The following is a 16,705-nucleotide window of genomic DNA, read 5'->3' on the forward strand; positions in this document are numbered from 1 at the left end:
TTGATACCTCAGACTATATTTTAAGGGTGAAATATTGATACCTCAGACTATATTCTGGGGTAAAATATTGCTACCTCAGACTATATGTTGAGCAGACATCCCAGCTCTCCATGATGTTCATGGAGTCTCCCTGATTGTAATAGCGGCTCGCTGATGCTAGCAAATGGAATGCAATCTCCCTGAAACTCCAAGTACCATGATCCATTGTGGCCCAAATCCGGAAAAGTGTTTCTTAAAGGAATGCCTTTAGTTGCTGGGACATTATAGAACCCTCAAAGCATGCATCAGTAACCATAAAGCCCCCATTGATTTTAATAAACAAAAACACAAATACTACCTTATTTACTGCATGTAATTAAACTTCGTATTCTAAAATATTTAAGCATTCAACAAGCGTACGATCACTGGAAAATAGGTTTGTTGTATGTGGTTGTGCAATAAAGCTACTTTTTTATGTGACTTTAGTGGGAAGCTACTTTAGTGATAAGGCTCTATCTTATTTAGAGTTTCAAGGTGTCCAATATATAACTGGGAGGGGGGGTGGCGGCGCAGTAGCGGGTGAAGCCACCTCCCTGAAATTAGTTTTTGCAGGTTGGGATGTCTGTGTTGAGGGTAAAATACTGATACCTCAGAGTATATTCTGGGTTAAAATATTGCTAACTCAGACTATACTCTGAGGGTAAAATACCATCATGTATTCTCAATAGCCTAACCTGACATGAAAATCCTGACAGATATCAGGGTTCCAATGTAACTAGCGCTCATTTTGAAAAAAAAACTGGTTTTGAAATAGCAAAGTGCTTCTTGTATTTATTTCCTATAACTTGCAAAAAAAAGCAAAGAACATGTTAACATTGGGTATTTCTAAACTCAGGACAAAATTTAGAAACTATTTAGCATGGTTGTTTGTTGGTGGTTGTAGATGTTCAACAGATTTTGGGGGTCAAAGTTAGAAAAAGTGTGTTTTTTTCAATTTTTTCTTCATATTTTATAATGTTAGGTGATTTATGCCCTTTATGGATTAAAACCAGACTCTGCATCAACTATGTAATTTTCCATGGGAGTTTTGCCATGGATCCCCCTCTGGCATGCCATAGTCCAGGTGTTAGTCCCCTTGAAACCACTTTTCCATCACTATTGTGTCCAGAAAGAGTCCCTGTGGGTTTTAAAATTTGCCTGCCTATTGAAGTATATGGCGGTTCGCCCGCAAACTTTTGCGGAAGTTCGCGTTCGCCGTTCGCAAACCCAAATTTTTATGTTCGCTACATCACTAATTAGACAGTGTTGTTATGAGTGTAACTGTACTTTGTAATGTATTTTTGAAGTGTTTTGTGCAACTTTTTTAGTCTGGCTGTACTAATCCTCTTGAAATCAGTGAGGCCTTATATGATATTATTCCCCTATTTATCTATGACATCTTGCAGTTATATACAGATTAGTAGGTATTTATGTTAATAATGTGAGAAGCCCTACATTAAAATGATAGACACCTAGCTTTATTGATAAAAGCTCCTGCTCTCTAATAGCCTGATATTCAAAACCTCGCCTGCATGGACAGAAATTAAAGGGACAGTAAACCTTAAAATTAATGTTATATAATTCTGCACATAGTGCAGAATTATATAACATTATATTAGCCAAACATTATAACACATAATATTCCCTTTTCATTTTTAACAAAAAACGCTGTTTTACAGACTCGCTCTCTGCGCTCTGCTGAGCGGGTCTGCTTTTTTTCCTCAGCGCATCGGGCCAGCTGTATAGTCACAGCCCGGCCGACCGCGCCATAACATTAAGTGCAGCTCGCTCCTGCTGTCAGACAGAGCAGGAGCGAGCTGCACTTAATGTTATGGCACGGTCGGGCCGGGCTGTGACTATACAGCTGGCCCGATGCGCTGAGGAAAAAAAGCAGACCCGCTCAGCAGAGCGCAGAGAGCGGGTCTGTAAAACAGCGTTTTTTGTTAAAAATGAAAAGGGAATATTATGTGTTATAAAGTTTGGCTAATATAATGTTATATAATTCTGCACTATGTGCAGAATTATATAACATTAATTTTAAGGTTTACTGTCCCTTTAAGTAGACCGCTCATGGGTCTCATGTTGTAAACCCCGGTTTTGTAATTATTTATAATGTAGGCTCTTAGGGCCTGATATTCAAATTCTCGCTGCTCAGGTGAGATATTCTAATTAGAAACACAAATTTTAACTTGAGACATGTTTATGTTGCTATGTGGTGTCCTTTTTGTGAAACAGAGACACTTAAGGCTGTGACACACTGCAAGCTGAGCAACGCGAGGCAAAGCAGCTGCTTCGCTCCGCGTCGCATCGCTTCTGAAGTTCAGATATTTCATCTCTGAGCGCTCAGCTACGCGACCTGACGCAGCAGAGTGCTAAAAGATGAAAAGGCAGGACACACTGAGCGCACACAGCTGCATGTACACGCTGCGCGTCGCTCTGCTTGCAGTGTGTCACAGCCTTAATAGTTTCACAGGTGGTGGATGTCCAAAAGTGGCCTCTTGGGTAATTCAAAAAGTTAGTTTAACTGGCACAATGTTTGAGCTTTATATTAGGATTGGTATTTGTAGCTCATTCTCTGCAATATTAACACTTGTACAGTTTACTATCTTATTGTTATCCACAATGCAGAGTCCAGAGCATTATTTTGGAGAATTTGATACCTGCTTATATTATAATTATTTTGCTACCCCTTGTCACCTGCATGCCTGATAATAAACCTTAATAGAATAAAGAATATTCACATGCACCTCAGCACAAATACACTCACATGTACACCCAGTGGCTTATATAAAATTATGAGTAGCTAAGCAAGATAGTCAGAGCTTTGTTGTGCATCACACAAAAGGACACACGCATGCACATATACACACAGCTGCTATGAGTGCACAGGGTCAGACAACTTCCTGTCCTCTCGTGACTACAAACAGAGGACCATTGTGCTGAGGGGAGTGTCAGGTCATAGTCCCTGTCCCATACAAGACATTGCAGATGTTAGTAATGTTGGTTTAAATTAGGAACGCTCTGCAGATTCCACGTATATATATCAAAATGGAACATGTAAAAAAATAAAATGACAGGCTGAACCATCTCTATTTATCAGTATAAATTACAACTAATTGTTAAACACAGACTGAGAACTTCAATCAGGTTTGAAAAGGGTCTCACTTGGGATTTAATTCTGTATTTTGCATTTACAGGGAGTGATTATTTTCCTAGAAATCAGAAATATCAGCATTACACACTTTTTATTTTTATAATGTGTAGTTGTGTCCTGTATGTGTGACCAATAGCAAGTGCTCGAGCACATCCACTTACCTCTCGTGGGGACATTTCCACTTCACTGAAAAGAAAAAAAAAACAGAACTGTATTATTATAAATAATCATGTGACATGCAGTTAGCTATGGTTTGTCCAATCTAAGACCTAGGCCCACATTGTTGCTCTCCACTGGATTGTATCTGGACCTTCCCTTCTCTCTATAGGATACTGTATATGTCTGAACCAAGGAGGAGTTTTTTGTTTTTTAATACAATAGCAATATTTGTTATCAAGCAGCAAAGGTGTAATGATCTACAAGCAGGAGGCAGAAAACTAAAGATGATGTATATGAGTCTGTCTGGATAAGTATATCACTGTACCTTGTTGTCAGGCAGATGTTTAGTATTTCTAAAACTTACTCTGGTGCATTTACAGTGGAAAAAAGTATGGCCCACATGATAAAAAGGTTGGACCCCCTTGAGGTAGCCTACCCTGTGTAATAAAGTCCCAGTATTATTGTCTGTCAGTAATATGTCATGCTGGTGCAGGTCTTGTCCCTCTTCTGAGATGGTTTCCCCTGTGTCTTTTCTGTCTCTTCATCATATGTTTTTGGTCTTCCTTTCCCTACTCTATCCCAGATCCCTTTTTGTCACTCTGCCCTCTTGACACCTACAGTGGGCCTTAAAAGGTCATTAACATAAACCTCTTGCTTTTATGTAAAAATTGTTCTTGTATCACACTCCCTTGGAGGATGAAAAGCAATGTGTGCATTTTGCAAAGGCGGCAAATCAGATTTGTGGCCAATTGGCCACTAGCAGGGGGTGTCAATCAACCCGATCGTATTCGACCTGGTTGATTTCTGTCCGCCGCCTCAGAGCAGGCGGACGAGTTATGGAGCAGTAGTCTTTAGACCGCTGCTTCATAACGTCTGTTTCCGGCGAGCCTAAAGGCTCCCCGGAAACACGGGACATCAAGCTCTGTACAGAGCTTAATAAATATGCCCCTAGGGGTCTTATATCTCTTCATATATCACATCCTTACTGGATCCCTAAACACCAGGGGCACTAACAGATAAGCTGACACAAAGGGGTAGATTTATCATATCTCGAGCGGACATGATTCGCTATAGCAAATCATGTCCGCTCGGTATCGCTAAATGCAGACTTAACATTGCACAAGCATTTCTGGGGAAATGCTTGTGCAATGCCGCCCCCTGCTCACTGGCGGCCACTCGGGCGCTAGCAGGGCCTGTCAATCATCCCGATCGTATCGAATTGGGAAGATTTTAATAGGTGGCGGACAGGTTAAGAAGCAGTGATCTTATAACCGCTGCTTCTTAACTTACGTTTCAGGCGAGCTTAAAAGGATGGGCCTCCGAAACAGCATCCGCTGCTTAATAAATGGAGCCCAGAGTGACAAGGGGATGCAGTGGGGGTTTCTGTACAAAATACTGAGGGCTAGAGCAGTGGAGCAGTATTTTACACTTGTCAGGTTGAAAGTAAAACATTTTCGCTCAAGCCCTAACCTGATGCCCCGAAAAAGCGAAGTTAGGATGCGTGTTAACGTATTCCCCCATAGAAGTCAATGGAGCAAAAAAAGAACCTAACACCCTACTCTCACGCAAACCCGATTGCATATTCTAATGTGTGCTAACCCGACATGAAAATATGAATATTTCACATTCCAATCACATAGCAGAATATGTTCTATTTATTCATTAATATATATTGTACCAAAATACCTTCAGATATATGTAGAAATATGTATGTATATATAATGTGTATATATATATATATATATATATATATATATATATATATATATATATATATATATATATATATATATATATATATATATATATATATCCAATTAGCACGTGCTCCAGCACTCCAGCTTCAACTAATAATGAAGCACCTGGGTGCAATCCTCAATGGATTGTAGATAAGAGCTAGGAAAGGGAGGGCACTCTCAGGATTTATATACATCAAAGTTAGTTTATTGTTTATAACAACAACGTTAGAAAGTCATAAGGATAGGTCGACGTTTCGGCTTACATAGACGCCTTCATCAAGACAGATGAACAACTCACAACGGCGACTTGCAGCCGCACACAACACCACCAGCAAAACAGAATTCTGTTTTGCTGGTGGTGTTGTGTGCGGCTGCAAGTCGCCGTTGTGAGTTGTTCATCTGTCTTGATGAAGGCTTCTATGTAAGCCGAAACGTCGACCTATCCTTATGACTTTCTAACGTTGTTGTTATAAGCAATAAACTAACTTTGATGTATATAAATCCTGAGAGTGCCCTCCCTTTCCTAGCTCTTATATATATATATATATACACATACATACATACATAAATATACAGGTATATATATATACGTTGATTGGAGTAGCCGTGTTAGTCCAGAGATTTAGATATCAAAATAACAAGAGTATTGCATTGAGCAATGATACTTTTTTATTGGACTAATAAGTTAGTCCAATAAAAAAGTATCATTGCTCAATGCAATACTCTTGTTATTTTGAGATATATATATATATATATATATATATATATATATACACACACATACACACACACACACACACACACATACACATGATTATATATAGGTATAGATATAAACAGATATACTGTATATATATAGAATATCTACAATATCTATTTAGAAATACTTAGAACATATTGCGTACATACGGCCAGATTTATGAGTTTTTCGTTATGAGCTGTGCGGTGCTAACAAGCAGTTTTTTCTCACCGCTCACTTCCCTACAGTGCTGGTATTACAGGTTTTTACAAACCCGGTGTTAAAAGACAAGAAGTGAGCGTAGAGCAAAATTGTGCTCCATACCGCACTCCAATACCAGTGCTGCTTAAGTCAGCGGTGAGCTGGTCGTACGTGCTCGTGCACGATTTCTACCATAGACATCAATGGGGAGAGACGGCAGAGAAAAAGTCTAACACCTGCAAAAAAGCAGCGTAAAGCTCCGTAACGCAGCCCCATTGATTCCTATGGGGAAACACATTTTATGTTTACACCTAACACCCTAACATGAACCCCGAATCTAAACACCCCTAATCTTACACTTATTAACCCCTAATCTGCCGCCCCCGACATCACCGACACCTGCATTATACTTATTAACCCCTAATCTGCCTCTCCGGACATCGCCGCCACCTACATTATAATTATGAACCCCTAATCTGCCGCCCCCAATGTCGCCGCAACCTACCTACACTTATTAACCCTAATCTGCCGCCCCCAATGTCGCTGCCACTATATTAAATGTATTAACCCCTAAATCTAAGTCTAACCCTAACACCCCCTAACTTAAATATAATTAAAATAAATCTAAATAAAACCTACTATCATTAACTAAATTATTCCTATTTAAAACTAAATACTTATCTATAAAATAAACCCTAAGATAGCTACAATATAACTAAGAGTTACATTGTAGCTATCTAAGGCCTAGAGTTGGAGTTTTGCGTTAGAAGGGGTGCGTTAGCTACGCGTGCTTTTTTTTGGCCGCACCTTTTAAATACCGCTGGTATTTAGAGTTCACAGAAGGGCTGCGTTAGGCTCCAAAAAGGGAGCGTATAGCATATTTACCGCCACTGCAACTCTCAATACCAGCGGTGCTTACGGACGCGGCCAGCTTAAAAAACGTGCTCGTGCACGATTCCCCCATAGGAAACAATGGGGCAGTTTGAGCTGAAAAAAAACCTAACACCTGCAAAAAAGCAGCGTTCAGCTCCTAACGCAGCCCCATTGTTTCCTATGGGGAAACACTTCCTAAGTCTGCACCTAACATCCTAACATGTACCCCGAGTCTAAACACCCCTAACCTTACACTTATTAACCCCTAATCTGCCGCCCCCGCTATCGCCGACACCTGCATATTTTTTTTAACCCCTAATCTGCCGCTCCGTACACTGCCGCAACCTACGTTATCCCTATGAACCCCTAATCTGCTGCCCCTAACACCGCCCACCCCTATATTATATTTATTAACCCCTAATCTGCCGCCCCCAACGTCGCCTCCACCTACCTACAATTATTAACCCCTAATCTGCCGACCGGACCTCACCGCTACTATAATAAAGTTATTAACCCCTAATCCGCCTCACTCCCGCCTCACTAACCCTATAATAAATAGTATTAACCCCTAATCTGCCCTCCCTAACATCGCCGACACTTAACTTCAAGTATTAACCCCTAATCTGCCGACCGGACCTCGCCGCTACTATAATAAAGTTATTAACCCCTAAAGCTAAGTCTAACCTTAACACTAACACCCCCCTAAGTTAAATATAATTTTTATCTAACGAAATAAATTAACTCTTATTAAATAAATTATTCCTATTTAAAGCTAAATACTTACCTGTAAAATAAACCCTAATATAGCTACAATATAACGAATAATTATATTGTAGCTATTTTAGGATTTATATTTATTTTACAGGCAACTTTGTAATTATTTTAACCAGGTACAATAGCTATTAAATAGTTATTTACTATTTAATAGCTACCTAGTTAAAATAATTACAAAAGTACCTGTAAAATAAATCCTAACCTAAGTTACAATTAAACCTAACACTACACTATCAATAAATTAATTAAATAAAATACCTACAAATAAATACAATTAAATAAACTAACTAAAGTACAAAAAATAAAAAAGAACTAATCAGATTGAGCTCGCATTCTATTGGCTGTTCTGATCAGCCAATAGAATGCGAGCTCAATCTGATTGGCTGATTGGATCAGCCAATCGGATTGAACTTGAATCTGATTGGCTGATTCCATCAGCCAATCAGAATTTTCCTACCTTAATTCCGATTGGCTGATAGAATCCTATCAGCCAATCGGAATTCGAGGGACGCCTTCTTGGATGACGTCCCTTAAAGGAACCGTCATTCGTTGGGAAGTCGTCGGTGAAGATGGATGTTCCGCGTCGGCGGGATAAATATGGATCCGGAAGAAAGAAGATTGAAGATGCCGCTTGATAGAAGACTTCAGCCGGATCATGGACCTCTTCAGCTCCTGCTTGGATGAAGACTTCAGCCGGATCATGGACCTCTTCAGCTCCCGCTTGGATCAAGACTTCAGCCGGATCATGGACATCTTCAGCCCACGCTTGGGCTTGGATGAAGACGTCGGAGCCAGGACGGATCAGTGAACCCGGTGTGGTGAAGACAAGGTAGGGACATCTTCAGGGGCTTAGTGTTAGGTTTATTTAAGGGGGCTTTGGGTTAGATTAGGTGTATGTGGGTGGTGGGTTGTAATGTTGGGGGGGTATTGTATGTTTTTTTTTTACAGGCAAAAGAGCAGTTTTCTTTGGGGCATGCCCCGCTAAAGGCCCTTTTAAGGGCTGGTAAGGTAAAAGAGCTTTATACTTTTTTAATTTAGAATAGGGTAGGGCATTTTTTTATTTTGGGGGTCTTTGTTATTTTATTAGGGGGCTTAGAGTAGGTCTAATTAGCTTAATATTGTTGTAATATTTTTCTAATGTCTGTAAATATTTTTTATTTTTTGTAACTTAGTTCTTTTTTATTTTTTCTACTTTAGTTAGTTTATTTAATTGTATTTATTTTTAGGTATTGTATTTAATTAATTTATTGATAGTGTAGTGTTAGGTTTAATTGTAGATAATTGTAGGTATTTTATTTAATTAATTTATTGATAGTGTAGTGTTAGGTTTAATTGTAACTTAGGTTAGGATTTATTTTACAGGTAATTATTTGTAATTATTTTAACTAGGTAGCTATTAAATAGTTATTAACTATTTAATAGCTATTGTACCTGGTTAAAATAAATACAAAGTTGCCTGTAAAATAAATATTAGTCCTAAAATAGCTACAATATAATTATAATTTATATTGTAGCTATACAGGGAGTGCAGAATTATTAGGCAAGTTGTATTTTTGAGGATTAATTTTATTATTGAACAACAACCATGTTCTCAATGAACCCAAAAAACTCATTAATATCAAAGCTGAATATTTTTGGAAGTAGTTTTTAGTTTGTTTTTAGTTTTAGCTATTTTAGGGGGATATCTGTGTGTGCAGGTGACTATTACTGTGCATAATTATTAGGCAACTTAACAAAAAACAAATATATACCCATTTCAATTTTTTTTTTTTTTTACCAGTGAAACCAATATAACATCTCAACATTCACAAATATACATTTCTGACATTCAAAAACAAAACAAAAACAAATCAGTGACCAATATAGCCACCTTTCTTTGCAAGGACACTCAAAAGCCTGCCATCCATGGATTCTGTCAGTGTTTTGATCTGTTCACCATCAACATTGCGTGCAGCAGCAACCACAGCCTCCCAGACACTGTTCAGAGAGGTGTACTGTTTTCCCTTCTTGTAAATCTCACATTTGATGATGGACCACAGGTTCTCAATGGGGTTCAGATCAGGTGAACAAGGAGGCCATGTCATTAGATTTTCTTCTTTTATACCCTTTCTTGCCAGCCACGCTGTGGAGTACTTGGACGCGTGTGATGGAGCATTGTCCTGCATGAAAATCATGTTTTTCTTGAAGGATGCAGACTTCTTCCTGTACCACTGCTTGAAGAAGGTGTCTTCCAGAAACTGGCAGTAGGACTGGGAGTTGAGCTTGACTCCATCCTCAACCCGAAAAGGCCCCACAAGCTCATCTTTGATGATACCAGCCCAAACCAGTACTCCACCTCCACCTTGCTGGCGTCTGAGTCGGACTGGAGCTCTCTGCCCTTTACCAATCCAGCCACGGGCCCATCCATCTGGCCCATCAAGACTCACTCTCATTTCATCAGTCCATAAAACCTTAGAAAAATCAGTCTTGAGATATTTCTTGGCCCAGTCTTGACGTTTGAGCTTGTGTGTCTTGTTCAGTGGTGGTCGTCTTTCAGCCTTTCTTACCTTGGCCATGTCTCTGAGTATTGCACACCTTGTGCTTTTGGGCACTCCAGTGATGTTGCAGCTCTGAAATATGGTTAGTGAAAAAACAAGTTTAGAGTGAGTGCACCTGGTGAGTGTTAATGTTGGGAAAATTGGTTAATATAACCACGCTCTAAACCCTACAAGTGTGACAATTGTTCCTTCAAACAACTGTCTAAGAATGAAGCGCAATAACCAAGGTGAGGGGAGCTAGAGGTAAAATTAGTGGTGATTGTATGTTACTGTGTAACCTAAATAAAAGTTTATGCTTAAGCGTTATGGTTGAAAAAATAATATATTTATTTTAAAACACTTTAAAACATGTGCATAGTAAAAGTATAGAGCTCTATTACTTTAAGACATATAAAACAAAATATACAAATTGTAATAACAATAATTGAGGCTTGATAATAGTTGCTAAAATATTGTACACTTATTTGCTTGCTTAAATATTGTACATTTTTTGCTTGCTTCTGTGTTCTATACGGTCCCTTTTAAGGCTTTAAAAGTTTAGTATTAATGTTCTTCTAGTACTCACGATTTTGTCTTGAGTGTAAAAGGCTTTTTAGCTTTATGGGGTTATAAAAAACGTTGTGGAGGCAAAATACGTTTGGAGTAAATACAGCCTTAAAGTTGACAATCTTGCTTTTTGTAGTTTTGGAGGTTAATATGAACAAGCTGTTGATTTGTTTCTATTTCCTTTGTTAGGCTGATACAATGTATATCTCCAATTTGTTGTACTAGAGAAAAGTCTTAGCCGTTTTAGCGCTGATAAGGTGCTTGAAAGTTCCTCAAATTTTTCGTGAGGGTTTTAAATTGAATTATCCGTTGGTCTCTGAGACTGTGTACCCTATTTTGTACTAGTATGTTATTCAGGGTTTGCTGGAGTCTCTAAGAGGCTTATAGCGTTTGAAAATTCCTCAATCTTTAGCAGGAGTTTGTTTGCGAATTACCGTTGGTCTCTGAGACTGTATACCCTATTTAGTGCTAGTATGCTATTCAGGGTTTGCAGGAGTCTCTAAGAGGCTTATAGCGTTTGAAAATTCCTCAATCTTTAGCAGGAGTTTGTTTGCGAATTACCGTTGGTCTCTGAGACTGTTTACCCTTTAGAATTTGTTCAGGGTTTGCAGGAGTCTCTAAGAGGCAGTTCTGTCTGTTGTCCGATGATTTTCTTCTTTTGCGCTTATTATTTCAAGCGCTAGATAGAGCTGAATCCGTTGAAAGGAAAATAGTTCTTGTCCCACAGTGTGGGCATTAACTGTCAAAGAGGGTGCACACTCAGGTGGGCAGATCTACGCGTTTCGGCGGGTGCCTTATATAAAGGCATTTGATATTGATAAAGGCACCCGCCGAAACGCGTAGATCTGCCCACCTGAGTGTGCACCCTCTTTGACAGTTAATGCCCACACTGTGGGACAAGAACTATTTTCCTTTCAACGGATTCAGCTCTATCTAGCGCTTGAAATAATAAGCGCAAAAGAAGAAAATCATCGGACAACAGACAGAACTGCCTCTTAGAGACTCCTGCAAACCCTGAACAAATTCTAAAGGGTAAACAGTCTCAGAGACCAACGGTAATTCGCAAACAAACTCCTGCTAAAGATTGAGGAATTTTCAAACGCTATAAGCCTCTTAGAGACTCCTGCAAACCCTGAATAGCATACTAGCACTAAATAGGGTATACAGTCTCAGAGACCAACGGTAATTCGCAAACAAACTCCTGCTAAAGATTGAGGAATTTTCAAACGCTATAAGCCTCTTAGAGACTCCAGCAAACCCTGAATAACATACTAGTACAAAATAGGGTACACAGTCTCAGAGACCAACGGATAATTCAATTTAAAACCCTCACGAAAAATTTGAGGAACTTTCAAGCACCTTATCAGCGCTAAAACGGCTAAGACTTTTCTCTAGTACAACAAATTGGAGATATACATTGTATCAGCCTAACAAAGGAAATAGAAACAAATCAACAGCTTGTTCATATTAACCTCCAAAACTACAAAAAGCAAGATTGTCAACTTTAAGGCTGTATTTACTCCAAACGTATTTTGCCTCCACAACGTTTTTTATAACCCCATAAAGCTAAAAAGCCTTTTACACTCAAGACAAAATCGTGAGTACTAGAAGAACATTAATACTAAACTTTTAAAGCCTTAAAAGGGACCGTATAGAACACAGAAGCAAGCAAAAAATGTACAATATTTAAGCAAGCAAATAAGTGTACAATATTTTAGCAACTATTATCAAGCCTCAATTATTGTTATTACAATTTGTATATTTTGTTTTATATGTCTTAAAGTAATAGAGCTCTATACTTTTACTATGCACATGTTTTAAAGTGTTTTAAAATAAATATATTATTTTTTCAACCATAACGCTTAAGCATAAACTTTTATTTAGGTTACACAGTAACATACAATCACCACTAATTTTACCTCTAGCTCCCCTCACCTTGGTTATTGAGCTCTGAAATATGGCCAAACTGGTGGCAAGTGGCATCTTGGCAGCTGCACGCTTGACTTTTCTCAGTTCATGGGCAGTTATTTTGCGCCTTGGTTTTTTCACACGCTTCTTGCGACCCTGTTGACTATTTTGAATGAAACGCTTGATTGTTCGATGATCACGCTTCAGAAGCTTTGCAATTTTAAGAGTGCTGCATCCCTCTGCAAGATATCTCACTATTTTTGACTTTTCTGAGCCTGTCAAGTCCTTCTTTTGACCCATTTTGCCAAAGGAAACGAAGTTGCCTAATAATTATGCACACCTGATATAGGGTGTTGATGTCATTAGACCACACCCCTTCTCATTACAGAGATGCACATCACCTAATATGCTTAATTGGTAGTAGGCTTTCGAGCCTATACAGCTTGGAGTAAGACAACATGCATAAAGAGGATGATGTGGTCAAAATACTCATTTGCCTAATAATTCTGCACTCCCTGTATTAGGGTTTATTTTACAGGTAAGTATTTAGCTTTAAATAGGAATAATTTATTTAATAAGAGTTAATTTATTTCGTTAGATTAAAATTATATTTAATTTAGAGGGGTGTTAGGGTTAGGCTTAGACTTAGCTTTAGGGGTTAATAAATTTATTAGAGTAGCGGCGAGGTCCGGTCGGCAGATTAGGGGTTAATAATTGTAGGTAGGTGTCGGCGATGTTAGTGAGGGCAGATTAGAGGTTAATACTATTTATTATAGGGGGAGTGAGGCGGATTAGGGGTTAATACATTTATTATAGTAGCGGTGAGGTCCGGTCGGCAGATTAGGGGTTAATAATTGTAGGTAGGTGGAGGCGACATTGTGGGGGGCAGATTAGGGGTTAATAAATATAATATAGGGGTCGGTGGTGTTAGGGGCAGCAGATTAGGGGTACATAAGTATAACGTAGGTGGCGGTGGTGTGCGGTCGGCAGATTAGGGGTTAAAAAAAATTAATACAGTGGCGGCGATGTGGGGGGACCTCGGTTTAGGGGTACATAGGTAGTTTATGGGTGTTAGTGTACTTTAGACCACAGTAGTTAAGAGCTTTATGAACCGGCGTTAGCCCAAAAAGCTCTTAACTCCTGTTTTTTTTCTGCGGCTGGAGTCTTGTCGTTAGATTTCTAACGCTCACTTCAGCCAAGACTCTTAATACCAGCGTTAGAAAATCCCATTGAAAAGATAGGATACGCAAATGGCATAAGGGGATCTGTGGTATGGAAAAGTCGCGGCTGGAAAGTGAGCATTAGACCCTTTCCTGACTGACTCCAAATACCAGCGGGCGGTAAAAACCAGCGTTAGGACCCCCTAACGCTGGTTTTGACGGCTACCGCAAAACTCTAAATCTAGGCGTAAGGGTTTATTTTTATTTTACAGGCAAGTTTGTATTTATTTTAACTAGGTAGAATAGTTATTAAATAGTTATTAACTATTTACTAACTACCTAGCTAAAATAAATACAAATTTACCTGTAAAATAAAACCTAACCTAAATTACACTAACACCTAACCTTACACTACAATTAAATCAATTCCCTAAATTAAATACAATTAAATAAATTAAATTAAATTAGCTAAATCACAAAAACAAACAAACACTAAATTACAGAAAATAAAAAAAACAAATTACAAGATATTTAAACTAATTACACCTAATCTAATAGCCCTATCAAAATAAAAAGCCCCCCCAAAATAAAAAAAACCCTAGCCTAAACTAAACTATCAATAGCCCATAAAAGGGCCTTTTGCGGGGCATTGCCCCAAAGTAATCAGCTCTTTTACCTGTAAAAAAAAATACAAACAACCCCCCCCAACAGTAAAACCCACCATCCACACAACCAACCCCCCAAATAAAATACTAACTAAAAAAACCTAAACTCCCCATTGCCCTGAAAAGGGCATTTGGATGGGCATTGCCCTTAAAAGGGCAGTAAGCTCTTTTGCGGCCCAAACCCTAATCTAAAAAATAAAACCCACCCAATACACCCTTAGAAAAACCTAACACTAACCCCCTGAAGATCGACTTACTGTTCTGAAGACCGGACAACCATCCTCAAGGAAGCGGCAGAAGTCTTCATTCAACCGGGCCGAAGTCCTCAACGAAGCTGGGAGAAGTCTTCATCCAAGCGGGGCGAAGTGGTTCTCCAGACGGGCAGAAGTGTTCATCCAGTCGGCATCTTCTATCTTCATCCATCCGACGCGGAGCGGCTCCATCTTCAAGACATCCGACGCGGAGCATCCTCTTCATCCGGAGTCTTCTTACTGAATGACGGTTCCTTTAAATGATATCATCCAAGATGGTGTCCCTTAGATGCCGATTGGCTGATAGAATTCTATCAGCCAATCGGAATTAAGGTAGAAAAAATCCTATTGACTGAACCAATCAGCCAATAGGATTGAGCTTGCATTATATTGGCTGTTTGGATCAGCCAATGGAATGCAAGCTCAATCCTATTGGCTGATCCAATCAGCCAATAGGATTTTTTCTACCTTTATTCCAATTGGCTGATAGAATTCTATCAGCCAATCGGAATCTAAGGGACGCCATCTTGGATGACGTCATTTAAAAGGTACCTTCATTCGTCGTTAGTCCGTTGGAAGAAGAGGATGCACCGCGTCGGATGTCTTGAAGATGGACCCGCTCTGCGCCGGAAGGATGAAGATAGAAGATGCCATCTGGATGAAGACTTCTGCCCATCTGGAGGACCACTTCTGCCCGTCTGGAGGACCACTTCTGCCGGCTTCGTTGAGGACATCTTGCCGCTTGGATGAAGACTTCTCATGGTAAGTGAATATTCGGGGGTTAGTGTTAGGATTTTTTAAGGGTGTATTGGGTGGGTTTATTTTTTAGGTTAGGGCTTTGGTCCTGCAATAGAGCTAAATGCCCATTTAAGGGCAATGCCCATCCAAATGCCCTTTTCAGGGCAATGGGGAGCTTAGTTTTTTTTAGTTAGGCTTTTATTTGGGGGGTTGGTTGTGTGGGTGGTGGGTTTTACTGTTGGGGGGGTTGTTTGTAATTTTTTTTTACAGGTAAAAGAGCTGATTTCTTTTTGGGCAATTCCCCCGCAAAAGGCCCTTTTAAGGGCTATTGATAGTTTAGTTTAGGCTAGGGTTTTTTTTTTAATTTGGGGGGGGGGCTTTTTTTTATTTTGATAGGGCTATTAGATTAGGAGTAATTAGTTTAAATATCTTGTAATTTGTTTTTTATTTTCTGCAATTTAGTGGTTTTTTTTGTGATTTAGCTCATTTAATTTATTTAATTGTATTTAATTTAGGGAATTGATTTAATTGTAGTGTAGCGTTAGGTGTTAGTGTAACTTAGGTTAGGTTTTATTTTACAGGTAACTTTCGCCTAGATTTAGAGTTTTGCGTTAGCCGTCAAAAGCAGCGTTAAGGGGTCCTAAAGCTGCTTTTGGCCGCCCACTGGTATTTAGAGTCAGGCAGGAAAGGGTCTAACGCTCACTTTCAAGCCGCAACTTTTCCATACCGCAGATCCCCTTACGCCAATTGCGTATCCTATATTTTCAATGGGATCTTCCTAACGCTGGTATTTAGAGTCTTGGCTGAAGTGAGCGGTAGACCCTCTACCGACAAGACTCCTACCGCCCATGGAAAGGCTGTAGTTAAGAGCTTAATGGGCTAACGCCGGTATATAAAGCTCTTAACTACAGTGCTCTAAAGTACACTAACACCCATAAACTACCTATGTACCCCTAAACCGAGGCCCCCCACATCGCCGCCACTATAATAAATATTTTTAACCCCTAATCTGCTGACCGCACATCGCCGCCACCTACATTATCCCTATGAACCCCTAATCTACTAACATCGCCGACCCCTACATAATATTTATTAACCCCTAATCTGCCCCCCCAACGTCGCCGCCACCTAACTTCAAGTATTAACCCCTAATCTGCCGACCGGACCTTACCGCTACTATAATAAATGTATTAACCCCTAAACCGCCGCACTCCCGCCTTGCAAACACTATAATAAATAGTAT

The 16,705-nt window shown here is 39.4% G+C and overlaps 1 protein-coding gene across 2 annotated transcripts in view; it reads right to left on the minus strand.

Moving 5' to 3' along the window:
* The window catches only part of VSTM4 (V-set and transmembrane domain containing 4), a 102,229-nt gene that overhangs the window by 16,499 nt on the left and 69,025 nt on the right, over positions 1-16,705 (minus strand). For both annotated transcript variants that reach the window (XM_053692184.1, XM_053692183.1), the window contains exon 5: positions 3,334-3,358. In XM_053692184.1, coding sequence (XP_053548159.1) covers positions 3,334-3,358 — 25 coding nt within the window. The remainder of the gene's footprint in view (positions 1-3,333; positions 3,359-16,705) is intronic.

This window comes from Bombina bombina, chromosome 9, assembly GCF_027579735.1.
Source record: "Bombina bombina isolate aBomBom1 chromosome 9, aBomBom1.pri, whole genome shotgun sequence".
Lineage (NCBI taxonomy): Eukaryota > Metazoa > Chordata > Amphibia > Anura > Bombinatoridae > Bombina > Bombina bombina.